Raw genomic sequence first — 25791 nt, 5'->3', positions numbered from 1 at the left:
ACAGTTAATATTCAACATCAAGAAAGTATTATGGCCCTTAAACCAACTCATTCTACATCATTACAATATGCCTTGCAAATACCGAGCGAGGTTGATGCAGTGTTTAGCACACTGGACTCGCATTCGGGAGGACGACGGTTCAATCCTGTGTCCTGCCATCCTGATTTAGGTTTTCCGTGATTTCCCTAAATCACTCCAGGCAAATGCCAGGGTGGTTCCTTTAAAAGGGCACGGCTAACTTCCTTCCCCATCCTTCCCTGATCCGATGACCTTGCTGTTTGGTCTCTTCCCCCCAACAATTCAATCCAATCCTTGCAAATAATCTATCAGACATATAACTAAACATGTCCAATCATTTGTGATGCCCCTAAAGCTAAATAACATCTTCAATGAGTCATTCCAGATGTATTTCCTGTATTTCATAGACTACCATGTTTAATTTCATATTCTCCAACTGAAATAATTTTATGTTTTATAAGCGACACACTATCAAGCAACTATTAAAGCAAATCTCCCATACGTGTTTAACAAATACTGATGAAATATAGTTAAATTTATAAGAAAAATACCTGCATTCACTTATGTCTGAAGTGAATTGTAATAAAATTTGTAATGTGTTCAAACAACATATCTCTGGAATATCTTGTTATAGTTTTGTAATGAAAGATAGTGTTCAGTAACTAAATACGAAACTAAAATGTGGGGTATTAATTTAGCATGTCACACAGACCTCACAAGAATTCAATCACAGCCTTTTACAATGCAAAGTCTACCACTTATCATGCACTGATACAAGGTATGTCTGACTGAAACTCATAGCTTCATCACCCGAAGTTATATTTTGCCACTCAACCAATGTACTTAATGTCCAAGAAAATTTATATGCCAGTCTTGCTCTGTATCGTATACAACATGGGTCATTTCCCATTGAATAACGTGCACGAGACCTTCCCTTCACACTCACTCACTACCTCCTCCTGAAGTCCAGTCAAGGGCATTTCCTATCCTGTTAAAGAAAGAGCCATGTGTGGAAGTAGCTAGATTATGTTTATATCAGCTGTTCAGCATGTGGGGATGACAGTCAACTGTGTACTTGTTGTACAAATGACTACCTCTAAACAGTGACTAGCCCCAAATCTTACCATCAAGTTGCTGAATATACTACACACCACAATAGCAATGCAAGCTCCCCGCACCCCCAGGGAGGGACTACTTTCCTGGCCTGTTCTTCATTCCTGAAATGGTCTAAACCTTCACATCTCTATCATTCTCCCTTACCCGTATTTTTCATCTCCTGCCAGTTTCCACACCGTTCCTCCACATTCTAACTTTGCACTTACCCCCTCTCTTTATAATTTTTTCACTGTCAACTTTTTCATTCCTCATCATTTGTCATGGCTCCCAATACCTACCACATCCTTGCCTCCATGCATCTCCCACTTTGTACACAACTGTCCTCTCTCCCCACTCCTGCCAAAATCAGCAACCACCTAGAAATCATCACTGCTGGTGTTACCATAGACTGATTTGTTTGATGGCTATGAGTGTGTGAATGTGGGGTGGGGGGAAGGGGGGGGGGGGGGAGAAAGGATCTGAGCTTACGCAAGTCAATCAGCCTCAAGTGAGTAGATGCTTTACCTAATTTACATTTTTCTTTGGCTCACTTGTGTCACTCATCATCATTTCAAAGCACTTTATTTTCATTATTTAATTGGCATATAGCATTATGTTGGCAAATCAGTAATGAAAGGATCTCTCAAGTCCACAAAACATTAATGTGTCTGCTGTGGTACTGGGTTATCACACCCGTCAGACAACATTTTCATGGCATCATTTGGCAATAGGTGGCACTGCCTCCTCCAGCCACATTTGAGCCTTTGCTGCTCTCTGCATCTGTGATCGTGTGACATAACACTCCACACCGCCATCTTGTTGATTTGTGGCTCAGCACCGCACACCGCCCTCAGGCTCATAAATCCAAAATGGCCCCTTATGGGGCCGGCCACCTGGAGCAGCACTGCAGATGCTGCGCACATCTACAACCCAAGACGTGCATGCTGGCATCCATTTTATTTGTGCCACCTCTAAGTCTCTGAACTACGGCTCCTATTAAATGACAATGCAGCAGCTCAGACACTCACTTCATCACTCACACTGTTTACAATCATTATACTGTACTGTGATTTGATAATGGAACTGTTATTAACTTGATTACATTATTAGTTTGCTCTGTGATACCTGGCTATTATGCTTGTGTTTCATACTGGTGTTGTTCCAAGTATGACTGTTCGTCATTGTGCTGTTCTCATTGTGTTGCAAATTACAATATCTGTAAAAATATCTGCTGAATTTTTCTTCTTTTCTCTTACAGTTGTCAATTTCCCTTATACTTAGTGAAGTCTGAAGACAAGGAACTCACATAATTAACCATTTAACTGCTGTGAATGAATTAACTTGGTATGCCCCCAAGTGCAGAGGATGTGTTTCAACATGCCCCCTGGGTTTCCCTGAAGTGCTATCAACATATTTATGCATCCCATTCTGCTGACCTCTCAATGCTGCAGACAAGTTACTTCCATATCTCTGTGAATAAAATGTTTCGAGTATTTATAACACAACATACGTGCCTCTCTAGTTGCTACCATTTGTGAAAAACCTAGTTCTGATATTGTGAACATATCTTGAACTGTTTATGAAATGTGAGAATTGTTATGACCAAATGAATTCCAAATGGGCGATGATGGAAATGGGTGCATTGTACGAGTCTGTCTGCCGGATACAAAAACAAATAACTTGAGATCAAAATGAGATATCATTCTTGTTTCAATTTTAAACAAAATTTCAATATCTTGTCTACATTTCATACACTGCAATGTATGAACTAAAATCACCCACACACAAAGTTTATGAAACGCGTTTTTACCTCTCCAAATTCTTTAAAATTTCACACAATATTTTAATTAATTAGATGCAGCACAGTAACTATGATATATAAGGAAAAGAAACTCAGTCCTTTACCAAGCGAGAATATCAGACTGTAAGATGTGCAAAAATCAATTTTTGTTCATTGAATACTTTTCTTAAGATTGGAAGATAAGTATTTCATAGTAGTCGGAATGCCATCTCTCAGCACAGATAACACATTTGGTGAGCAGTAAAGCCACAACAAAGTCACGCTCAGCACAGAATACAGAGAGCATGTCTGTAGTAGCAAAAGGGTTAAACATGAGAACATAGAGAGTACAAAGCGGTAAAAAGTCAGAACTGAAAAAGAATTAATTACTATTGCTTTTTACACATATTACCTCAATAAGCAATGGGCATCAAAAGTTCTGAATGAATCTTTCACTGTGTCATGAATGTATCATACAACTTCTCACAGATTCTCCACGGAAGGGTGTTCTACATCTACATACATACTCCGCAATCCACCATACAGTGTGTGGCGGAGGGCACCTCGTACCACAACTAGCATCTTCTCTCCCTGTTCCACTCCCAAACAGAACGAGGGAAAAATGACTGCCTATATGCCTCTGTATGAGCCCTAATCTCTCTTATCTTTGTGGTCTTTTTGCGAAATGTAAGTTGGTGGCAGTAAAATTGTACTGCAGTCAGCCTCAAATGCTGGTTCTATAAATTTCCTCAGTAGCGATTCATAAAAAGAACGCCTCCTTTCCTCTAGAGGCTCCCACCCGAGTTCCTGAAGCATTTCCGTAACACTCGCGTGATGATCAAACCTACCAGTAACAAATCTAGCAGCCCGCCTCTGAACTGCTTCTATGTCCTCCCTCAATCCGACCTGATAGGGATCCCAAACTCTCGAGCAGTACTCAAGAATAGGTCGTATTAGTGTTTTATAAGCAGTCTCCTTTACAGATGAACCACATCTTCCCAAAATTCTACCAATGAACCGAAGACGACTATCCGCCTTCCCCACAACTGCCATTACATGCTTGTCCCACTTCATATCGCTCTGCAATGTTACGCCCAAATATTTAATCGACGTGATTGTGTCAAGCGCTACACTACTAATGGAGTATTCAAACATTACAGGATTCTTTTTCCTATTAATCTGCATTAATTTACATTTATCTATATTTAGAGTTAGCTGCCATTCTTTACACCAATCACAAATCCTGTCCAAGTCATCTTGTACCCTCCTACAGTCACTCAACGACGACACCTTCCTGTACACCACAGCATCATCAGCAAACAGCCACGCATTGCTATCCACCCTATCCAAAAGATCATTTATGTAGATAGAAAACAACAGCGGACCTACCACACTTCCCTGGGGCACTCCAGATGATACCCTCACCTCCGATGAACACTCACCATCGAGGACAACGTACTGGGTTCTATTACTTAAGAAGTCTTCGAGCCACTCACATACTTGGGAACCAATCCCATATGCTCGTACCTTAGTTAGGAGTCTGCAGTGGGGCACCGAGTCGAACGCTTTCCGGAAGTCAAGGAATATGGCATACATCTGATACCCTTCATCCATGGTTCACAAGATATCATGTGAAAAACGGGCGAGTTGCGTTTCGCAGGAGCGATGCTTTCTTAAGCCATACTGATGCATGGACAGTAACTTCTCTGTCTCAAGGAAATTCATTATATTCGAACTGAGAATATGTTCGAGAATCCTGCAACAAACCAATGTTAAGGATATTGGTCTGTAATTTTGAGGATCCATCCTTCTACCCTTCTTATATACATGCGTCACCTGCGCTTTTTTCCAGTCGCTCGGGACTTTACATTGGGCAAGAGATTCGCGATAAATGCAAGCTAAGTAAGGAGCCAATGCAGTCGAGTACTCTCTGTAAAACCGAATTGGAATCCCATCAGGACCTGGCGATTTATTTATTTTCAACCCATTCAGCTGCTTCACAACCCCAGGGATGTCTATCACTATGTCCCCCATACGGGAATCTGTATGAGACTCAAACGGTGGTATGTTTGTACGATCCTCCTGCATGGAAGATTTCTCAAATGCTAAATTTAAAATTTCAGCTTTCGTTTTGCTGTCTTCCGTTGCCAGGCCAGACTGATCAGTGAGTGACTGGATGGAAGCCTTCAACCCGCTTACCGATTTTATGTAAGACCAGAATTTCCTTGGGTTTGCAGCAAGATCTTTTGCTAAGGTATGATGGTGATAGTGGATGAATGCTTCGCGCATCGCTCTTTTTACAGCAGCACGAATCTCTGCTAACTTTTGCATGTCCTAATTCTCCCGATTTTTCTTGTATCGCGAGTGCAACTGCCTTTGCTTCCTGAGCATTCTCCGAATTGTGCTGTTAAACCATGGTGGATATTTTCCGTCCGTAACCCACTTTTTTGGCACATACTTGTCCAATGCGTGATTTACAATGTGTTTAAAATTTGCCCATAATTCTTCCACGTCCATCATACCGGAAGTAAATGAAGTCGATTCATTTACTAAGTGGGATGCTAACAACTGGTTATCTGCTCTTTCTAGTAAGAATGCTCTCCTAGCCTTCTTGACCGACTTCTTAACTTTCGTAACCATAGCCGTAATGACATCATGATCACTAATCCCTGTCTCAACACCGACACCGTCGATGAGGTCTGGTCTGTTCGTGGCTACCAGATCTAAAATATTTCCATTACGCGTTGGCTTTCGATTTAGCTGCTCAAGACAGTTTTTGGATAACGTGTTCACAAGTAATTCACATGACGGCTTGTCTGTACCACCTGTAATGAATCCATAGGCATCCCAGTCTATATTAGGTAGGTTGAAGTCGCCTCCAACTAATATAGCATGATCCGGGTACTTCTGCGATATCGAATGTAGACTCCCTTTGAATGATTCTAGAACTGTCACGGTGGAACCTGGTGGCCGGTAACAACACCCGACAATTAATTTTATTTCCCCTAGCCCTGTTAAACGTGTCCAGATAACTTCAGAATCACACTCTACTTCGACCTCAGTAGACACAATATTTTTGCCAACTGCAATGAAGACACCGCCTCCTACGGTGTCTAATCTGTCTTTCCGATACACGTTCCAACCCTCACTAAATATTTCAAAACTTCCTATCTCAGGGTTCAGCCAGGTCTCAGTCCCGAGGATAATTTGCGCGCCACAGGCTTCCTGGAGGGCAAAAAATTCAGGAACTTTATTCCGAACACTCTGAAAATTTACTGCTAATATCTTGATAGCTGAAGTGTCTTTACACAGAGAGCGTCCTGATTCCCCTGCCTGCACGTCGACTGGTGAGTGTTCATCACGACACCTTGCACTACTGCCTAGCCTAAAAAAAAACCCCATGTGCACGCCACAAGTACTCTGCTACCCGAATAGCCGCTTCCTTTGTGTAGTGCCCCCCTGAGCTATCTAGGGGTGTCCTACAATTCCCCACCCAATAGCGCAAGTCTAGAAATCTGCAGCCAAGACTGTCACAGAGTCGACGAAGCCTCTGGTTGAGACCCTCCACCGGCTCCAAACCAAAGGACCCCGATCCACTCTGGGAACGATGATGCAAATAGAGAGCTCTGCTTGCACCCTGTGTGTGAGGCCAGCGGTCTTCACCAAATCCGCCAGCCGCCTGTACGAACTGAGGATCGCGTCAGAACCCAAGCGACAGGCATCGTTGGTGCCAATGTGAGCAACTACTTGCAGACGACTGCACCCCATACACTCGATAGCCGCAGGCAAGGCCGCCTCCACATCTTGGATGAGGCCCCCCGGCAGACAAACCGAGTGCATGTTGGATTTCTTTCCTGCCCTGTACGCTATTCCCTAAGGGGCTCCATCACCCGCCTAATGTTGGAGCTCCCAATAACCAGCAAGCCTTTGCCCCCGTGTGCCTGCTCGGGCCCTGCCGAAGGAGCGGCCACCTGCCCACTGACAGGACGAACGGGCGAGGCCAGTCGGACAGCCTCCACATTGACCCTCCGCCTCGAGTGATGCGAACGCGTTGCAGTCCACCACTCACCCTGAGGTGAGGGCGGCCCCAATGCACCGGGTACACTAGAAGGTGCCTCGGCGGCTGAGTCAGCGGATGCAGCAAGCGACACGTGGGGTGTCTCAAGCAACGTGCTAGACCCTCTGCCATCGCTGCACCTCGAGGCAGCAGCCTGAAGGCGGCTGACCGTGGCCAACAGCACGCTCAGCTGCTCGCGAACTGCGGCCAGCTCCTCCTGCGCCCGCACGCACCCTATCCATCCTACTGCTAATATCTAACAACTCGGCCAATTTATGCTCTACAGCTATCAATAAGCAATATTACTCCTCTCAAATACGAGAATATGCAAGGATTTTATGTATTTAAATATACAAGCGCACAAACACTCAAACTACAAAACAAATATGAAAGCTAAATATGCAACTCGTTACTGCACTACTGCTGCACTGATACTTTACCAGTGGCTGCTCAAGGCTGGACCCTTGCTGTTCATGCTGTATAATAATGACCTAGCAGACAATATTAATAGTAACCTCAGAATTTTTGCAGTTGATGCAGTTACCTATGATGAAGTACTATTTGAAAGAGGCTGCATAAATGTTCAGTCAGATCTTGATAACATTTCAAAGTGGTGCCAAGATTGACAACTTGTGCGACCCATCATAGATTACTACTGAATTGTGTGGGGACTCATACCAAATAGGACGTACACACAGACAGGCAGCACAAATGATCATAGGTTTGTTCGATATGCAGAAGAGTGTCACAGAGATACTGAAAGAACTGAACTGGAAGACTCTTGAAGATAGGCGTAAACTACCCCGACAAAGGCTATTAACAAAGTTTTGAGAAAGAATATACAACATATCGCTCACATAAGGATTGTGAGGATAAGAGCAGAATAATTATTGCACACACAAAAGGCATTCAGACAATAATTCTTACTGCACTCCATATGCTAATGGGATGGGAAGAAACCCCAATAACTGGTAAAATGGGATGTACCCTCTGCCATGCACCTCATGGTGGGTTGCAGAGTATAGATGTAGATGTAGATTAAATCTGTGAGCTGTACTGACTCTTGAACAAGTGGGCAAAGATTTAGCCTCAGTTAGTGAGTATACTCTACCCCAGACAAAAAGTTTCATTCTGGGAACAACCTCAAACTTGTGGCTGAGCCAGTCTCTGGCACACAATTTTGCAACATGAGTTCTATTTCTGCAAAGGACACAGAATAACTCCTGCGAGTTTTGCAGAGCAATAAGATTTGAATGAGGTGTGCTGATGCTACCAGTTGGTAAATACAAGGGTTGTTTCAAAAGTAAGGTTCCCAACTCTGTACTCTTCGTGTGCATGGTGCAATGCGAAATCTGGCAACACCACTGTGTTTGCCGGATCCCCCACCACCGATTCCAACAACCAGCATGGCTCTGCAATGGTCAGTACCGGCCTGACAGCCATAAGCGATAGAGGCCATCACCACCAGGTGTGAAATTTGTGCGGTCTTCCGATTTTTGCACACCAGAAAGTTACCACCTGTAGAAATTCATCGGCAATTGAATGAAGTGTATGGGGAAACATGTATAAGCATTCAACACGTCCGCAAATGATGTAGGGAGTTTGCCAATGGCTGTACGGATGTCCACGACAAACAACGAAGTGGGAGGCCATTGATCTATGACGAAGTTGTGGTGAAAGTTGAGCAAATCCTGCTCGAAGATAGCGAATCACCATCTGGCAACTGGCTGCTCAAATTCCTGGAGGCTTCTGAAGCTTCAATTGACAGGATATTGATTGAAAAGCTAGGTTACCACAAGGTGTGCACACGCTGGGTGCCGCACATGATTTCTTAAGTCCATAAACAGCAGTGCATTGACTGTGCTCTGAAGTTCTGGAGTGAATGTGATGAGAATAAGGAAGACTTCCTCGATTCCATTGTTATGGGGTATGAATTGTGGTGCAATAACGTTACTCCAGAAACAAAACAACAATCGTGACAATGGAAACACATCGCATCGCCACCATCAAAGAAGTTTAAGCAGCAGCTGTCAGCAGGAAAAATCATGGCATCGGTGTTTTGGGACTGGCGTGGTGTACTGCTCACTGATTTTATGCCTAGAGTGTCTACCATAAACTCGACAGGTTATTGTGAAACCTTGAAAAAGCTTAAGATGGGCAATCAAAAATTGTCGTAGGGGAAAACTCAGCAAAGGCGTTAGGCTGCATCGTGACAATGCCTGTCCACATGTGTCACAACAAACGAAGGAGTTAATCAACAAATTTGGCTGGGATGTCACTGACCACCTCCCTTACAGCCCCGATTTGGCACCCAATGATTTCCATCTGTTTCAGAAATTGAAGGAGCACCTAGGCGGTCTACGATTCCAGATGGACGAGGAGTTGCAAGAAGTTTCCAAGTTTTACAATAGGTTGTCGGCAGACTTATCTGAGGTGGGAATGCTGAAGTGGATTACTTGACAGAAAAAATGCATAGAAAAAAAATGGTGACTATGTGGAAAAATAGCTTAAAGATCAACGTTTCCAATGGTGTAATCGTTTTTCTGAATAAAAAATTCCTTAAAAAATTTGGGAACCTTATTTTTGAAACAACCCTTGTATGATGCCCAAAATGGAAAAAGGCTATATTTTAATGCACATTCAATGCTCAATTTTAATAAGTCAGGAAGTTTCATTAAGAAATCTCGTGTACATCAGTATAGAAACTTTGGACTTAAAGATATTTTCTCAATATACGGAAATTGGGTTTCATTTATATTTAGTATTTTATTGCCTGATCCTTTCGCGAATGGAATGAGGGAAAACAACTGTCTATATGTTTCTGCTTCCATATGAGCCCGAATTTCTCTCATCTTTTCTTTGTGGTCCTTATGTGAGATGCATCTTGCTGTCAGTAGGATCATTCTGTGATCTGTTGCAAATGCTGATTTGCTAAACTTTCTCAATAGTGTTTGGTGAAAGGAATGTCCTAGTCCCACCAGGGATTCCCATTTGAATTCATGGAGAATTTCCATATTACTTGCATGTTAACTGAACCTACTGGTAACAAATCTAGCAGCACACCTCTGAATTTTTTCAATGTTTTCCTTTAATCCCACTTTGTGAGGATTCCAAACACTCAATAAGTACCCAAGAATGAGTCACGCAAGTGATCTGTACACTGTCTCCTATAAAGATGAACAACTCTTTCCTAGATTTCTCCCAATAAACCAAAGTCAACTATTAACCTTCCCAACAGCATACCTTAATTGCTCATTCCATTTCATGTCACTCTGGAACATTATGCCTGCCCTTTAAAGCACAAAACCAATTATACTATATCCAAATGTTACTCGATTGTCTGCTACTCATCTATATTAACTCACATTTTTATCCACGTTAAGAGCAAACTGCCATTCATCACACCAAACAGAATTCCAACTCGTGTCATCCTGTACCCTACAATAGTCCCACAACAAGTTGAAGCATCAATAAAGTATCTGTGAGAGTTCTAAATTAAAGCAAACAACATGATTAATATACTAGTGGCACAAGCAGGGAAGTGGGAAAAGTAAGATGTTTATGTAGTGCAATGTGTAGTGTTATCTTGTGAGGTGGAGGTACTTCAGATTAACACTGACTTTAAAGGCTGGATAAATAATCAGTAGCCTGTATTACAGGTTAATAAGAACACAGGTTTACAGGCAACCATTCTCTTTCAGGAAATTGCCCTTAGATCACTGTCACAAAGACATTATATGAAGGAAGATGGTATAATACTATCTTTTTACTGCTTAAGATAGGTTATACATTTGCAAGAAGCAAGAGTGAATGGTTTCCACATTTCCACAGAAAAAAGAAATTCATTTCAAGACTTTATTTACATCTTTACTTTGCAACAACTGTTAACTGCATGGCAGAGGGAAAATCCTAGTTTACCAGTTATGATTTCTTCCTGTTCCATTCATGTATGGATACACGAAGAATAATTGATTAAATGCCTGTGTGAGGTGCTGTAATTAATCTAATTTTTCCCTCACAATTCCCATGTGAGCAATACCTACGGGATTCTACTACATTCCTAGAATCATTAACTTTATGAAATCAGGCAAGCATAGGCTTCCTTCCAGCTATTTCTTTTACAATTGTCAGTTATGGTAATTGAGGTGTTCTAGTAGAAAGTATTACTTTATGACTAAGAAGCTGAAAATTTAGCATCTATTTTTAGTAAGTTTTGCATAATTTTTTATTTATTTACATTTTTTTTGTAAATGATTAGGAACTAAAATTGAAAGCTTGTCCACACTATGTGCTTGAAGACGAAGCCTTGGTTTTTTGAAACTGACTGTTAAAAATTTGGTGATTGGGGGCAGCTCTTTGACTGGAATGTTTACTTTTGCAAAAACTTGCACACTTTTTTTCCCAAAATTGTCTCTTCTTGTTTTCCTACTTTGCCTCTACTTAAAGTTTTCAACAAATGATTGTTTCTGTTGACAAGCTGCAGTATTTTCTCACCAGTGAATAGGGTGCTTCTTTGATTCTAGGTGTTTCTCGAGATTATTTTTCTCTTCTCACCCAGTTGAACAATTACTAAATACGAAGAATATTGTTTTCAATCGTTTGTGGCCATTCACAGCTCTGCGACCCATGCTTGAAAATGCTACAAATAGAACTGATAAGGTGCTTTGCACAAAAGTATAGGCCTATTTGCATGTTATGGGAAGACTTTCAGTGTGATAGAAATAAGCTGACAGGTTTTGAATTTTTTTCAGAATAGTGCAGAGTATGGGTACCATAAACTGGAAGTCTGCTGTGAGCCTAAATAAACTAGAATTATGAGCGCCAGAGAGGAGCAGTGGTGCGAGGGAAACAAGCCCCATCTCCCTCTTGCAGGGCACATCTGTGTTCAGTGTTTCTGCAAAAGCAGAACTGATACACAGGATTGCCAGCCCCTTCTGGTGTTATAAGGGTTATAATCAAACTCCACGAAGGACCATGATATGTCTCTTCACTCATTTCGAAATAAGAACACAATGCAAACATAAAGCATCTGGTAATAGCTACTGCGTACTTGTCTGCTGAGGCTCGCAGTATCATAGACGAGGTAGTTCAGGCCCGACCTCTAATGGTATTTGACACAATCACAGTTCAAAACACGCACCACCTAAAAATACCACGTTAAAGTGTTCACACTATATGAACTTATGAACTTTAATTAGCAGACAAATTTAGGTATTATTTTGTTCTAAGATGCTATGTCGTATGACTAAGTACAAAGTAGCATTACATGGCATATATCTTGTAGACAATTCAGTCACTCACAATCGATGCGGCACCAGAGCACTGAGCACACTAATACATCATTGCATTCACAAACTTTTTATTTTGCAAACACATTCTTATGTACATTATATTTCCAAATTGGGCTTTGACAAGTGAAGTGATGCACAATATCAGTAACAAAAAATTTGTTACATTTATGATATTTATATGCAGAAAATAAAGCTATGCCAAACTATCTCTGAAAAAATTATTTCAACTTGCCATGAAGTATCATTTATTCAGTAATATTGTTTTTTGTGAATTTTGAGACAGAATTCACATTTATCTCAAATGCAAATTTTTTAGTTCACTACTTATGACAAACGTACAAATGAGCAACATTACACCTAACATGAATGAGAAATTACTGCATTAAAATCTAGTAAAGATTGTTGTGTAACATACCTTCTTCATCATCAAACTTCAGCAACTGAAGCTTGCAGCTATTGATCAGTGGCCTATCTAAGTCCCAAACAACTCCATCAACTTTGGCAATTACTGTGTTATCTGCCAGGCCCTGACTAGAAAAAATAAATATTCATTTGAACTACGGTTATCAACAGCATAGTACAAAATTTAGTTTAGCCACCTCTACAAATCTGTAGTCACAATCAAAAAGTCAACAACCCTCACATGAAATAAGAACTACAGCAATGTGAAAATGTCAGTGTTTTTCTTTTCTGAAGAAGACTTTGACTGAAAGCACATATACATATCCCCAAGAAACAGCTACAAAAGAGCACCCCTCTTGTCATCCAATACGACACCTCACTAGAACAACTGAACCCCTTCCTCCACCAGGGATTTGTTCCTCTACCATCATGCCCTGATATGAGGGACATCCTAATCAAGATCCTTCCCACTTTCTCCTAAAGTGGTGTTCTGTCATCCCCCCCCCCCCCCCCCCGCACACAACATCCTAATCCATCCATACGCTTCTCCCAATCCCAACCCCTTGTCATAGGGATTACATCCCTGTGGAAGACCCAGGTGCAAGACCTTCCCAATCTACCCAACCAGCACTACCTACTCCAGTTCTGTCATAAGCTTACCCTACCCAATCATAGGCCAAGCCTTCTGTGATAGCAGCTCTGACACAATCACTGCTCAGCTTTTTATATTGGTATGACTACCAAACCAGGTATCCAACAGGATGAATGGCCACTGCCAGACTGTGTCCAAGAACAGTGGACCCTACTGTTGCATAACAAGCTTGATTTCAATGGCTACAACCCAAGCCATCTGGATGCTCCTCTCTACCACCAGCTTTTCTGAACTTCACAGATGGGGAGTTATCCTTACAACACATTCTTTGCTCCCCAAATCATCCCAGTCTCAACTTAGGGTAACCTACTGTCCCCACACCCTCCACCGCTGCCTCGCTGTCTGGTCACCTCTTCCCAACTCACAGCTCCTCATCCTGCTTTTTCTTATCCTCTCCTTTCCACTCAATTTTTTTTCCCTCTCTCCTTTCCTTACAGCCTTCGACACTGAACCAGGTAGCCTTGTCTGCCAGCTCTAGTCCCTGCACATTCCACCAGGCAACATTGTTTCCTCTTCTCCCACCCATAACCTGCTATTCCTCTACGTTTCCTGCTCCTCTATAGATTGTTGCTCCTGTCTGATGTGTTAGAGTTTCAGCCTGGCCTGAGCAGCTAAAGATAGTGGTCATGTATATGTGAGGTGTGCTTGCTTGAGCGAATGCATGTGTGTTTTTCTTTCTGATGAAGGCTTTGGACAAAAATGTGTAACAGTCTTTTCATTATACCTGCCTGCAACTCAGCTTGTCATGTTTATGGTGAGTAGCTGTCTATCCTTCCCATAACTGTTGATACAAATACAAATACAAACACACACACACACACACACACACACACACACACACACACACACACAATTATTCCACCACAGTATATATGAAGAACCATACCTCAACGTGACAAAATGATAAATAAAGTTCGCAGTGTTCGTAGGCCGAATTATCTGAGAATTTTAAGGTGAGCTGTACCAGCATACATTTAAGTAATCCCACAAAACTTGTGCTTTCTCTTCCTGGCTTTATTGCTTCTTACATGTTTTGTGATTCTGGTGAAATTGGAATCGAGTCATGCTCTTAATTTTTCAAAATTTTCTAGTTCTCCCCTTTTATTCTTTTGGCATGGAACTCATGTTCCTTGACAATATTGGGGTGTGGATGACCTCCGATGGTTAAGTGATTTTATTTGCAAGTAAAGTCCCATTCTCTCTTTTATTTTATTTTAGAAATTTTTATATAATTACTTATCCAACATTTAAAAATCATGAGAATACTCTCCCACTGTCTTGTAACACAATATTTTCATTATTACAATTTGCACCCGAAGATGAAACAGGTGCCACAAGCAAAAAAACATTGTTGCTTCACAACTGTTATGGTGTTTCTTCATTTTACAAAATGGACTTGCACAGTTGTGGCTGCCCTGCTCAAGAAGAACTCTCTGTGCATGACTTAAATGGCTCAATTTTACATTCTACACTAAGACCAAAAACATTTTTTTTAACAATACCTTATTCCTTTAGCTACATCATACGGAGTAGTACGCCATGACATGCCATCTACAGTCTTTCCATCAGGCAAAGTGATTACAATAGGCTCTGATGGTTTAGCAGCTATCTCAGCATCATATTCAGCTTTCAGTTTGTCCCAGAGATCCAGTCTCTCCTGCAGAACAAAATCAAATTTTAAAGAAAGTAGTGGTTTATCCTGTAACAAAACTAAACTCTTACAACACACTCTTTGGAGCTAAATCCAGCACTCCACTTTGGGCCCGTTCACTCAGTAAGCAATGAAAATATATCCTGGACATTAATATTCAAAATTCAATTAATGACAATCAAAGGGAAACATTCGTCTTTGAAAATGTGTGTGTGCATGAAAGCACAAGGGACAGGTAAAATAATGTGAACAGTGGTAGTAATGGGATGATTGTGTCTGATGATCAACAGCACAGGTAAGGCATGTGTCGTGCTGGACTGTGCTTGTTCAGTACGGACTAAGCATCAGCGCAGGTTGTTTGCGAGCAGTGCACACTTCATATTTGTAATCAGAGGCTGAGGTCAACAAGTAATAAAAGACCTAACAGAGCTTCAAAGACGGCAGATTGTGGGGGCCCAATTAGGTGGAGCATCAGTAACCAAGACACCCTAAAGTATTGAATGCTTCAAGAGCAACTGTTTCAACAGTCATGATACATCACACAAAACACGGAAAGACATAATCGTTTAAATGTAATAGTGGGTGCAAATCAAAACTATATGACAGAAATTATTGTACGCTAACACGAATTATGTTGAAACAACACAAAACATGGCAGGTAAAGTGACTGCGGAGCTAAATAACAAACTTCGAGACCCCATATTTATCAACAATGTCTGCCAAGAACTGCATAAAGTGAATGTTCATGGACAAGCTGCTATACCAAAACCATTAGTGATGACAACCAAAGCAAAGAAGTGTAAAACATGGTGTCAGGGGCACAAATCCTGGACGATTGATCAGTGGAAACACGTCATGTGATCTGACAAGTCCATGTTTTTGTTATTTCGAACATTGGGCTGGGTTTACATCTGGAGAACACCAAAAGAAGTCTACAATCCTGATTGCTTGATCCCATGGGTTAAGCATGTAGGTGAAAGTGTGATGGTGTGGGCAACTATATCATGGTATTCTGCTGGTCCCATCATTACTCTCAAAGGCCATGTTACAGCCAATGATCAAGTGAAAATTTTAGGTGATCAGGTACACCCCATGATTCAAATGCTGTTCACCAACAATGACGCCATATTTCAGGACGATAATGCACCCATTCACACAGCCAAGACAACACAATCATGGTATGAGGAGCAGCACGCAACTGAAGTGTCTTCCCTGGCCAGCACAGTCCCTGGACTTCAACATTATCGAACACTTGTGGGTAGTATTGAAGCACAGACTCAGGAGCAGATTTTCACTTCCCTCGTCACTACAGCAGTTAGAAGAGTTCTGATCGAAGAGTGGCATAACATTCCGCTGGAGACTATACAATCATTATATGCCAGTATTCCAAGAAGAATTGCAGCTGTATCACGGGCACATGGAGGTCAAGTAAGTACAGGTGTTCACATTATTTTGCCTATCTCATGTACATACAAAGTCTAAGCCAGCTAGCTGATAAAATAATTTTCTTTTGTATGTGAAGTTGCCATCAGGAGTCATAAGTGTAGTTGTCATTAAGACACTCGTTGGAAGATACTGATTTCACTTTCATTGTTTATGTCCAAATCTACATCTATTCATACATGGCAAATCACCTAGAACTATCAACCCTTTTATTCTGCAAACAGTTCAAGATATTGAAATGAGATTTTTCTCAAGTGACAGTAGGGACAGAGAGAGAGAGAGAGAGAGAGAGAGAGAGAGAGAGAGAGACCCCCCCCCCCCCCCAATCCTATCTCTCTTTTTTTGTACGAGTATTATATTTACGATCAATTGAGACACTGAAGTAAATATTCCTTTTTCTAAATGAAATGATAAACTTCTTTTAAGATCATTTAAAAGTTATTGCTTGTTAATGTTGGTGGTGAATCTTTCTACAAAAGAATCTGAGAAATGCGCTAAAGTTGAAAGGCATGGCAACTGGAATCTGATAGAGTGGTGTGGACTTTACCAAGTGGGGCTATTATGCCAAGCTATGTCATCATATGCAGAAAGAAGTTAGGCTTATGCTTCTACTATAAAATGTATACAATGCCAGCTACGAATGCTGTAGATCAAACTATATGCTGGCTTATATTGAATCATAAGCACTTTGGAAAACTATTCCAAATCCGTATACCTGCTCATGTTCAAGTGAACAGCTTTTGTGGAAAAAGGTAAACAGTTGAGCAGCTTGACATAACAGCACTGGGTGGCACAAGAGCCGCACTTGGTGGGGGTTACACACCAACAGTCAATTTTCAGCCACCTTGCCTTGAAATTTTGGCACACTTCTCAGATATATATACAAAAAGTTTAAATGTCAACACCAAAAAATCATTATATTACTAATTCATAAATTCAAGAACTTTTGAATGCAGTCAAAAAATTTATCTCAATCCACTTAAAAAAGAACATAGTTGGTTTAATATCTTAGTTGATTCACAAGTTAAGAGTATTAGCTATAAAATAAAATTATGTGCCTCTCTGCCAACTATTATTTGCCAAAAACCTTGTTTCGAGTCTTGAACCATTGACAAAATAACAGGTGTGCAAATTTTTGGTGATTCCCCCTGTATTTTTGCATGCAACTGTATAGTACATAGTGGAGGGTATATGACACAAATATCAATTACTGACAGTCCTATTTGATTTACCACACTTCGAGCATCCAACAGTAGTGCTCCCGAACCAACATTACAATATTTCCATGATGTACAGTGAATACACATGCAGGGCACAGCCTCTCTACCCCATATCAAGGCAATATTGAATTCACAACTGATTTGCAGCACTGTGGCTCATCTACCTTCCACTACATTCTGAGATGCTCCATTATCAACAAGTTGTTGGCCACAGCAGTTGACTCTGGTTATGGGAGCTTTCTCTTTATAGAGGTATTCTCAATGGTACGTCAAAACATAGCCTTGTTTGATAATGGAGATGAAATGTGATATAAATTTTTGGCCACAATCTAATGTGATGAGTCTTCTGGCCATCCATTAATTACTCAAGGCAATCAATGAAAGCATGTTTCTGGCTGTTTCACACAGAAACCGACTGTGTATGTCTATGACCTACAAATTGCCTTTAGGTGTTCTGTGATTACACCCACCAGATTTCACACTGAGCTGTAAGTTCAGAACCGATTAGTTACCCCTAAAACCATGAAGCACAGCACAACTGAACAAAATGCAAACTGTGGGAACAATGGATACTTTTTTGCATGATTTTTGAACTGTAAGCTAATATAATCCCAGTGTGAGAATGAGTATTAGGTATTCCACCTGTAACCACATAAGGCTCCACTGTCATGCCAAAAACAAATCCGAGGTCTAATTATGTCCCAGTGGCATGCTGCAATAGTCATTCGCTTTTCCAATAGTACAGAAGGATAATACGACCCCCCCCCCCCCTCCCCCCCAAATGCAACAGCTGTTTCTGGTTCAAATGCTCGCTAGTGTACACATATTGTGCTGCACATGGCATACAAACTAAGGGAATGCAATTATTTGCTAGATTTTTTCAGACTGTGAAATGGACAAGTTCATGTAACCATAACAACGTGGCTACCTAGCAATTTAAATGATTAAGGGTACTCACAAAATTCTTGACTATTTGAGACACCTGAAATAAAAAAATGGCTAGCACAAAATTCTTGACTATTTGAGACACCTGAAATAAAAAAATGGCTAGCACAAATGTTCTCAATAGGCCTACTCATCCACAAAGTTTGATTCCAATGCTTAAAGTAGGAGAATGTTTGGAACAGTTAAAGAAATATAAAAACAGGCATTCATCAGCTCTTATCAATCTGAAGAGACTCCCAGTGTGAGAACTGCTGAAAAATCTGTGCCACATGATGTAACAATTGCTTGAAGTACACAACTGGATTTATACGTTTACAAAACAGAATGGCAGTGCCAAGGGCTATCATATGTATTATCCAAGTGGTGACAAACTTTTCTATGTCTAGTCAATTTTTATGTGGTAATGACAGATCTTAACAAAGATTTCTCCAACAGCTTACAAGTTTTGCATTACTAATGAAAGACTTCATACAAAAACAGAGTGTAGTGTAATTTTTAATCTCCACTCTTCTGAAACTGAAGAGCTGCTAAAGGGTGACAACAGACATTTATAAAATACCTGAATATATGATGGCCATGGTTTTAATTCTGCCACATCTGTCTTGGTTCCAGCAGGTTTCTTCTCCTTTTTTGGCTTCACAGTTGCTGCCTGAGAATCAAAAGGAAGAATGATTTAAAGTGAAAATTCTGAAATATTACAATTTATTTATTTTTTGTTCCTGCTGTTGTTACATGATCATATTATTTGGCATCACATTATCTGCATACAGCTATTGCTTTATAATGTGATATTTGTGAAAGTCAGTTTTAATCTAGGTATGGTAAATTCATGCTACAAATAAATGAAATATAAAAGTAAGTGTTTATTAAATGATAAAAGATTTTCAGAAAAGGCATGTATCTGAAAACTATATCATTGCCATCTGCATCATAGGATTCATATTTAAGAATAGTCTCCTTTAACATGATCCACACATTCCCTCAATGAACTCTTCGTAGAAAAATAATCTGCACCGTGAAAGCACTTCCTCAACCACTGTTCAGAAAGGTGTGCGCTATTTTGTAGGTTTCAATATAAATGAATGTCAGGGAGAAACTCGGGATTTTCTATATCTGGGAAGATAAACAAAGAAGGGAGGGGTAGGGGTTGAGGTAGGTGAAATAACTGAAAAGACGCTCTACAGAAATTATGTACACACAGTCTGCTCACAAAGAGAATATGGTAGGGATATAACATTTGGTTTGAAAAAGCATATAGTACAGACTATGAAGTAGGCGACTCAGAGAGCTTGTGCTGCTAACAGAGTAAAATATACAAGGTGCTGGAATAAATGGCACTAATACTGCAAAGGACAACTGTCAGGAGTTCAAGAAAAGACTACAAACAGAGGAGAATTAGCAGAAAAGATGGGAAGAGAAGAATTACCAAAAAAGATGGGGATAGAGAGTGTAGTCAAAGATGCAAGAGACAGAGCATTGCTGTGCTGATGTCTGTGGGAAAAATCCACTAAAAACAACTGGAAGGGGGAAAAAATTCAGCAAGGACATTCCATATTGCAGAAAGTTTTAAGATGTGTAAACTGGGAAAATGAAGATGGAATAGGACATATTTGAACATTCTTTCTTTTTCTGAAAACACTGTACCATTTGCCTCTAGTTTAGATAAACTTTAACACCGCATGTAAGAACTTCATGAGAGTGAAAAATAAAATATGTGTGAATGGGTCAGGTATTGTACCAATCAGTCTACCCTTTTTACTGAATATAATGACAAAATATTGTTTCCCAATTTATCTTTGCTAAATAGTGAGAGAAATGTTTAAACACTGGAACTATTTTCAATAAAATCATATTAAAAATATTGCATGAAAAGCAACATTAAACTGGCTTTTAATGCAAATGATAGTGCAAACTAAAAATATCACAAACTTTATGGTTGTGTGTGTTTTTCTAAGGAAAAAAATTAAACCCTGACATTGCTCAATGCATTTGCAATTGTGTGAATCTACGGGCGAACTAAATATTTGCCAAAGAACACTTCATCACAGTAAAAGATATGCCTGGAGACAACTTTGGAAGTTTTAGATTATTAATCCACTTCTATTTTGTTTACTGACAGGTAAGAGATTGGGGAATGACAATTAACACTCAAAATATTTATGGTGGGTCTTTTAATGCACTTTCAAGACTGCCTGAAAGGTTCTTAGGCAATTGTGGGTAGCTGTAATCACTTGTTTGTCACAGCTACAAATGACAGAAGTTGCCTCACTGAAACTAGCACAGTTTTCTTAGTACCAGTGAACACAATGCCAAGGAACGCTATAGTTGTAGTTATTACATGGGGAAACCCTCAAATAGCACATTTTCAAGGTTATTTACAATGAGAATTTGTGAGGAGGAAAAAATCAGTTATCAGTGCTTGATGAACTGTGCTATTTGAGACTTACTTATTATTTCTTGTATTGTGTAATATAAACACTGTAGCAAAAGATAAGATCGCCACTTACTGTAAAGAAGCCACACTATGTTGCAGGCAGCCACAATTAAAAGACACTTACATAAAGCTTTTGGCCACAGCTCTCTCATACATATAAGCAAGCATACCTCATGCACACACGACCGCCAACTCTGGCAGTGACACCTTAGCAGCCAGAGTTGGTGGTCTTGTGTTTGGTGTGTGTTTCTCTTCTGCTGATGAAGGCTGAGGCCGAAAGCTTTGTGTCACTGTCTTAATCATACCTGTCTGCAATTTAATGTGTCTTCTGTAAGGAAAACAGCAATCCATCTTTTCCTAATTGTTGATATTCATACGTGGAGTTTCCATTGTTTGACAGTGTCATATAATTTCTGTTTAGTATTTCTATTGTCTTTTGCTTGAAGGAAGGAAGGAAAGAAGGAAGGAAGGAAGGAATAACATTCCACTGTTGACAAAGTCATCAGAAACAGCGATTTTAGTAAATTCAGGGTGAGAAAAAAACTTAGAAAGAGGGAAGTGTGTGTGTGTGTGTGTGTGTGTGTGTGTGTGTGTGTGTGTGGGCGCACGCGCGCGCACACTTGCTCATGTGTGCATATGCGGGGAGGATTTTCGGCACCTGTATCTTTTTCTAGGAAATAACCCCTAGCATTTGCATTAAACAACTTATCAAACGGCTGGTGTGGATCTAAACCTTCTGTCTTCCATTGCAAGCACAGGTCTTAACCACTGAGCCACTTCGTTCAACTCCTTAATATTCATGGTGGGATGAAGAAACCAATAGATTGAAATGTGTTACAATATTGATATTAAAATCATCTACTTGATAAAAACAAAGAAAATTAATAAATTACTTTCGTTACTTTTCCAAGTTCTGGGTCCTGACAACATACTTCCAATAAAACCTATGAGACGGATTAAATAAAATAAATAAAAATAAAAAATACGTTAAGTACGAGTGAAAACAAATCCAACACGGAAGGCTCAAGTCCATTCATTTGTTTTCCATACCATAATGTTAAATTATATTCAGAAGAAACTTTTCTTATTATAGCTATCAGTAACATGCCTTACAATTTGGTTTGCCAACAATTACACATATTTCAAACATCAAATGAATTCAATAAATTAACAGAGTAGAGGAAAAAAGTTATTATGAGATTAGCTGTAGCAGTAGTATGCTGCAAAAGGAATTTGCCATCATGATTTACATGATTGTACATGCTAAAAACCAAGTGATTAAAAATATTTAATTAGTGATTTCCAAAAGTAGCCCTGTACCAAAACAGAGCAAAATTGAGCAATTATTGTAAAGAGGCAGCATAACATACAACAATTAATCATAACCCACTCACTATATTTACCTTGAAATAACATTTCAATATCTGAGTAATAAAGCATCTAATAAAAGTTGATAAAAAATCAATATCACACGGTTTTGTTCAAGAATTAGGTGCAACCACCTTCATTTATTTTTCATGAATTATGCTGTTATTGCATATGGCCTGTTGTACCACAGTGAAACACATTACTGTACAATGTAATAGTGTTGTTCATCAGAAATATAATTCTGTTGTCACAAATTTAGGTTAACTATTGCTCTATGATAAATAACCATCAAAAGTTAGTCATTAAACCAACAGCAGAAACAATAAGTGAGAAGGAGAAAACTTTTCTGTAACTAATACTGCATTAAAATATTTAGTCTAAGTAAGCAAAAACAAACTGCCTGACAAAAAAGGTGAAACACCCAGAAGACACAGTCAAACTTCAAAATAATTTCATACATATAGACACAATTGGTGGGTGCGTAAATGATTAGCGCTGCAATAACTGTGAGTGGTAGAAGGACCACAAGAGAGCAATATTGCATTAGATGTTAAGTGCTCTACATCTACATCTATACTCTGCGAACCACTAGGAAGTGCATGGCAGAGGGTACATGAGCCAGTTACTAGGGTTCCATTCATGTATGGAGCATGGGGAAAATGATTATTTCAGTGCCTCTGTGCGTGTTGTAATTAATCTATCCCTGTCCTCATGATACCTAAGGGAGCAATATGCAGGGAGTTGTAGTGTACTCTATAGTCACTATTTAAAGCCAGTTCTTGAAACACTGTTAGACTTTCTCAGGATAGTTTGAGCCTATCTTCAAGAGTCTGCCAATTCAGTTCTTTCGTCATCTTCTTGACACACTCCTGCAAGTCAAACAAACCTGCGACCGTTTGTGATGACCTTCTCTGTATGAATGTTCAATATCCCCTGCTAGTCCTATTTGGTTAAGTGTCCCACACACTTGAGCAATATTCTAGGATAGGTCTGCATTTTTCTAGTATTTTACCAACAAACTGAAGTCTGCTACCTAGTTTACCAAATACTGAGCCTATTTGACTGTTCAATTCCATGTCCCTACTAAGTGTTGCACACAGGTATTTGTATGAGTTTACAGATTCCAACTGAGACTCACTGATATTATACTCATAGGACACTATATTTTTTTGTTTTGTGATGTGCATAATTTTACATTTCTGAACATTTAAAGCGAGTTGCCAATATCTGCAGCAGTTAGAAATCATATCGAGGTCTGACTGAATATTTTTACAGTTTTGTTAAGACTGTAGTTCATTGTAGATGACTGCAGTATCTGCAAAAATTTTGAGGTTATTGTTAATATTGTCCACAACATCATTAATAAACAACAGGAACAGCAAGAGATCCAACAAGCTTCCCTGGGACACACCTGAAGTTATTGCTACATCTATCGATGACTCTCCATTCAAAACGACAGACTGCATCCCCCCTAGCAAGAAATCTTCAATCCAGTCACAAATTTTGTCCAATATCCTATATGATCATACTTTTGATAGTAAGTATAGGTGTGGTACTGAGTCGAATATTTTTTGTAAATCAAGAACTACTGCATCTACCTGACTGCCTTGATCCATGGCTTTCAGGATGTCCTGTGAGTAAAGTGCGAGTTGCGTTTCACATGATCTATATTTTCAAAATTCAAGCTGGTTGACATGGAGAAGGTCATTCTGTATGAGACATCTCACTATGTTTGAGTTCAGAATATGTTCTAAGATCATACAGGAAGTGGATATCAAGGATATTGGATGGTAGTCTTGTGGATCATTTCTGCTATCCATCTTGGACACAAGTGTGACCCATGCTTCCTTCCACCTACTGGGCATGGCTTTTTGTATGAGGTATCTTTGACAGATTTTAGTTAACAGAGGGACTAACTCAGCTGCAAATAGGGTGCAGAGTAAGGATTCCATTAGGCCCTGGGGCTTTGCTCAATTTCAACAATTTTAGCTGTTTCTTGACGCTACTGTTACTAATATTTATTTTACTCATCTTTTTAGTGGTACGAGAATTAAATTGGGACAATATCCTGGTTTTCCTTTGTGAAGGAACATTTGAAAACAGAGTTAAGCATTTCAGATTTTGCTTTTCTAGCCTCAATTTCAGTTCCTGCCTCATTCATTAGGGACTGGATGCTCTTCTTTTGGGACAGAAAAGGTGTGATTTTTGTGGATTTCCTTGAAGAGGCACTACAATAAACTCTCAAAGGTATTGCCAAACTCTGCACAACCTCAGAAGAGCAATACAAAACAAGCGCAGGGGAAAGTTGGGCTCAAAGATCTTGCTGGTTCACGACAACGCCCGGGCCCACAGGGCAAATGCCACTCGTGAAGTTCTCGAATCTTTTAAGTGGGAGTTGTTTCCTCATCCGCCGTACAGTCCCGACCTCGCACGGAGCGACTACCACTTATTCCCAGGAATGAAGAAGTGGTTGGCTATGCAGCGTTTTGATGACGATGCACAGCTTCAAGAAGAGGTAACCACGTGGTTGAAAGGGCAGGCTGCCGAATTTTACGACGAAGGAATTTCCAAGCTAGTCCATCGCTACGATAAGTGCCTTAATTTAAATGGCAACTACGTAGAAAAGTAGTATTTAAGTGTGGCTTTCATCTGTATATAATAAAAAAAAAATTCCAATACTTTATTTATTTTTAATTCCAAAACGTAATGTACTTTGTGGATAGCCCTCGTATTTCCCATCATGAGTGGGGTTCTGAACTATCTGTTCTAGGTAGCTTTCCGACAAGGCCTTTAGTAATGTTCACAGGATGTCATGTCACACCCACCAGTAACAAAACTATAATTGTTCCAACTGATTGTTGGATAATTAAAGTCTTCTCTAAAGAGAAGCAAACTATTTTTTACTCTAAAGTTTTTGGTTATGTCTGGAGGTGAGCCTGCTGATCGCTAGGAGGAGCCTATTATAATTTTATGTCTTCTGTTGGTATTAAACCTTGCCCAAACAATCTCACAAGCAGCTTCAACTTCTCTCACAGTGGATTTGAGTTTCTTGTCTACTGCAACAAATAAACCACTTCCATTACCCAGTACTGCTTGAATTTTCTTCAAAGATCTCACTACTGTCAACTTCAGGTTTTAACCAAGTTTCTGTCTCTTGTATTATGTGAGGTTCAGTGCTTTTTAGGAGCACTTCAAACTCAGGCAGTTTGTTGTGAATGCTTCAGCAGTTAACCACTAGTATTTTGATACGCCCCCTTGTGGGAGGCTTTTCTTTTGATCCAACACTGACACTTCTGGGTTTCCCACAATGTATTGTTATCTAGATTGGGTCGAGATTTTCGTAATCTAAAAAGCCCTTGTAAGCACCCCACACACAGTCAGCTACCTGAGTAGTACCCTATGATGTGTAGTGCACACCTGCCCCATTTAAGGGGA

General features: G+C 40.0%; 1 protein-coding gene across 5 annotated transcripts in view; it reads right to left on the bottom strand.

Moving 5' to 3' along the window:
* Window positions 1-25791, bottom strand: part of LOC124612518 (threonine--tRNA ligase 1, cytoplasmic) — a 145734-nt gene that overhangs the window by 83355 nt on the left and 36588 nt on the right. For all 5 annotated transcript variants that reach the window (XM_047140776.1, XM_047140772.1, XM_047140774.1 and 2 more), the window contains 3 exons: window positions 19114-19203; window positions 14798-14952; window positions 12657-12772 (listed from right to left, as the gene is read on the bottom strand). In XM_047140776.1, coding sequence (XP_046996732.1) covers window positions 12657-12772; window positions 14798-14952; window positions 19114-19203 — 361 coding nt within the window. The remainder of the gene's footprint in view (window positions 1-12656; window positions 12773-14797; window positions 14953-19113; window positions 19204-25791) is intronic.

This window comes from Schistocerca americana, chromosome 4 (assembly GCF_021461395.2).
Source record: "Schistocerca americana isolate TAMUIC-IGC-003095 chromosome 4, iqSchAmer2.1, whole genome shotgun sequence".
NCBI lineage: Eukaryota > Metazoa > Arthropoda > Insecta > Orthoptera > Acrididae > Schistocerca > Schistocerca americana.
The sequence above is the reverse complement of the archived record's forward strand: the minus strand, read 5'-3'. Positions and strand labels throughout refer to the sequence as shown.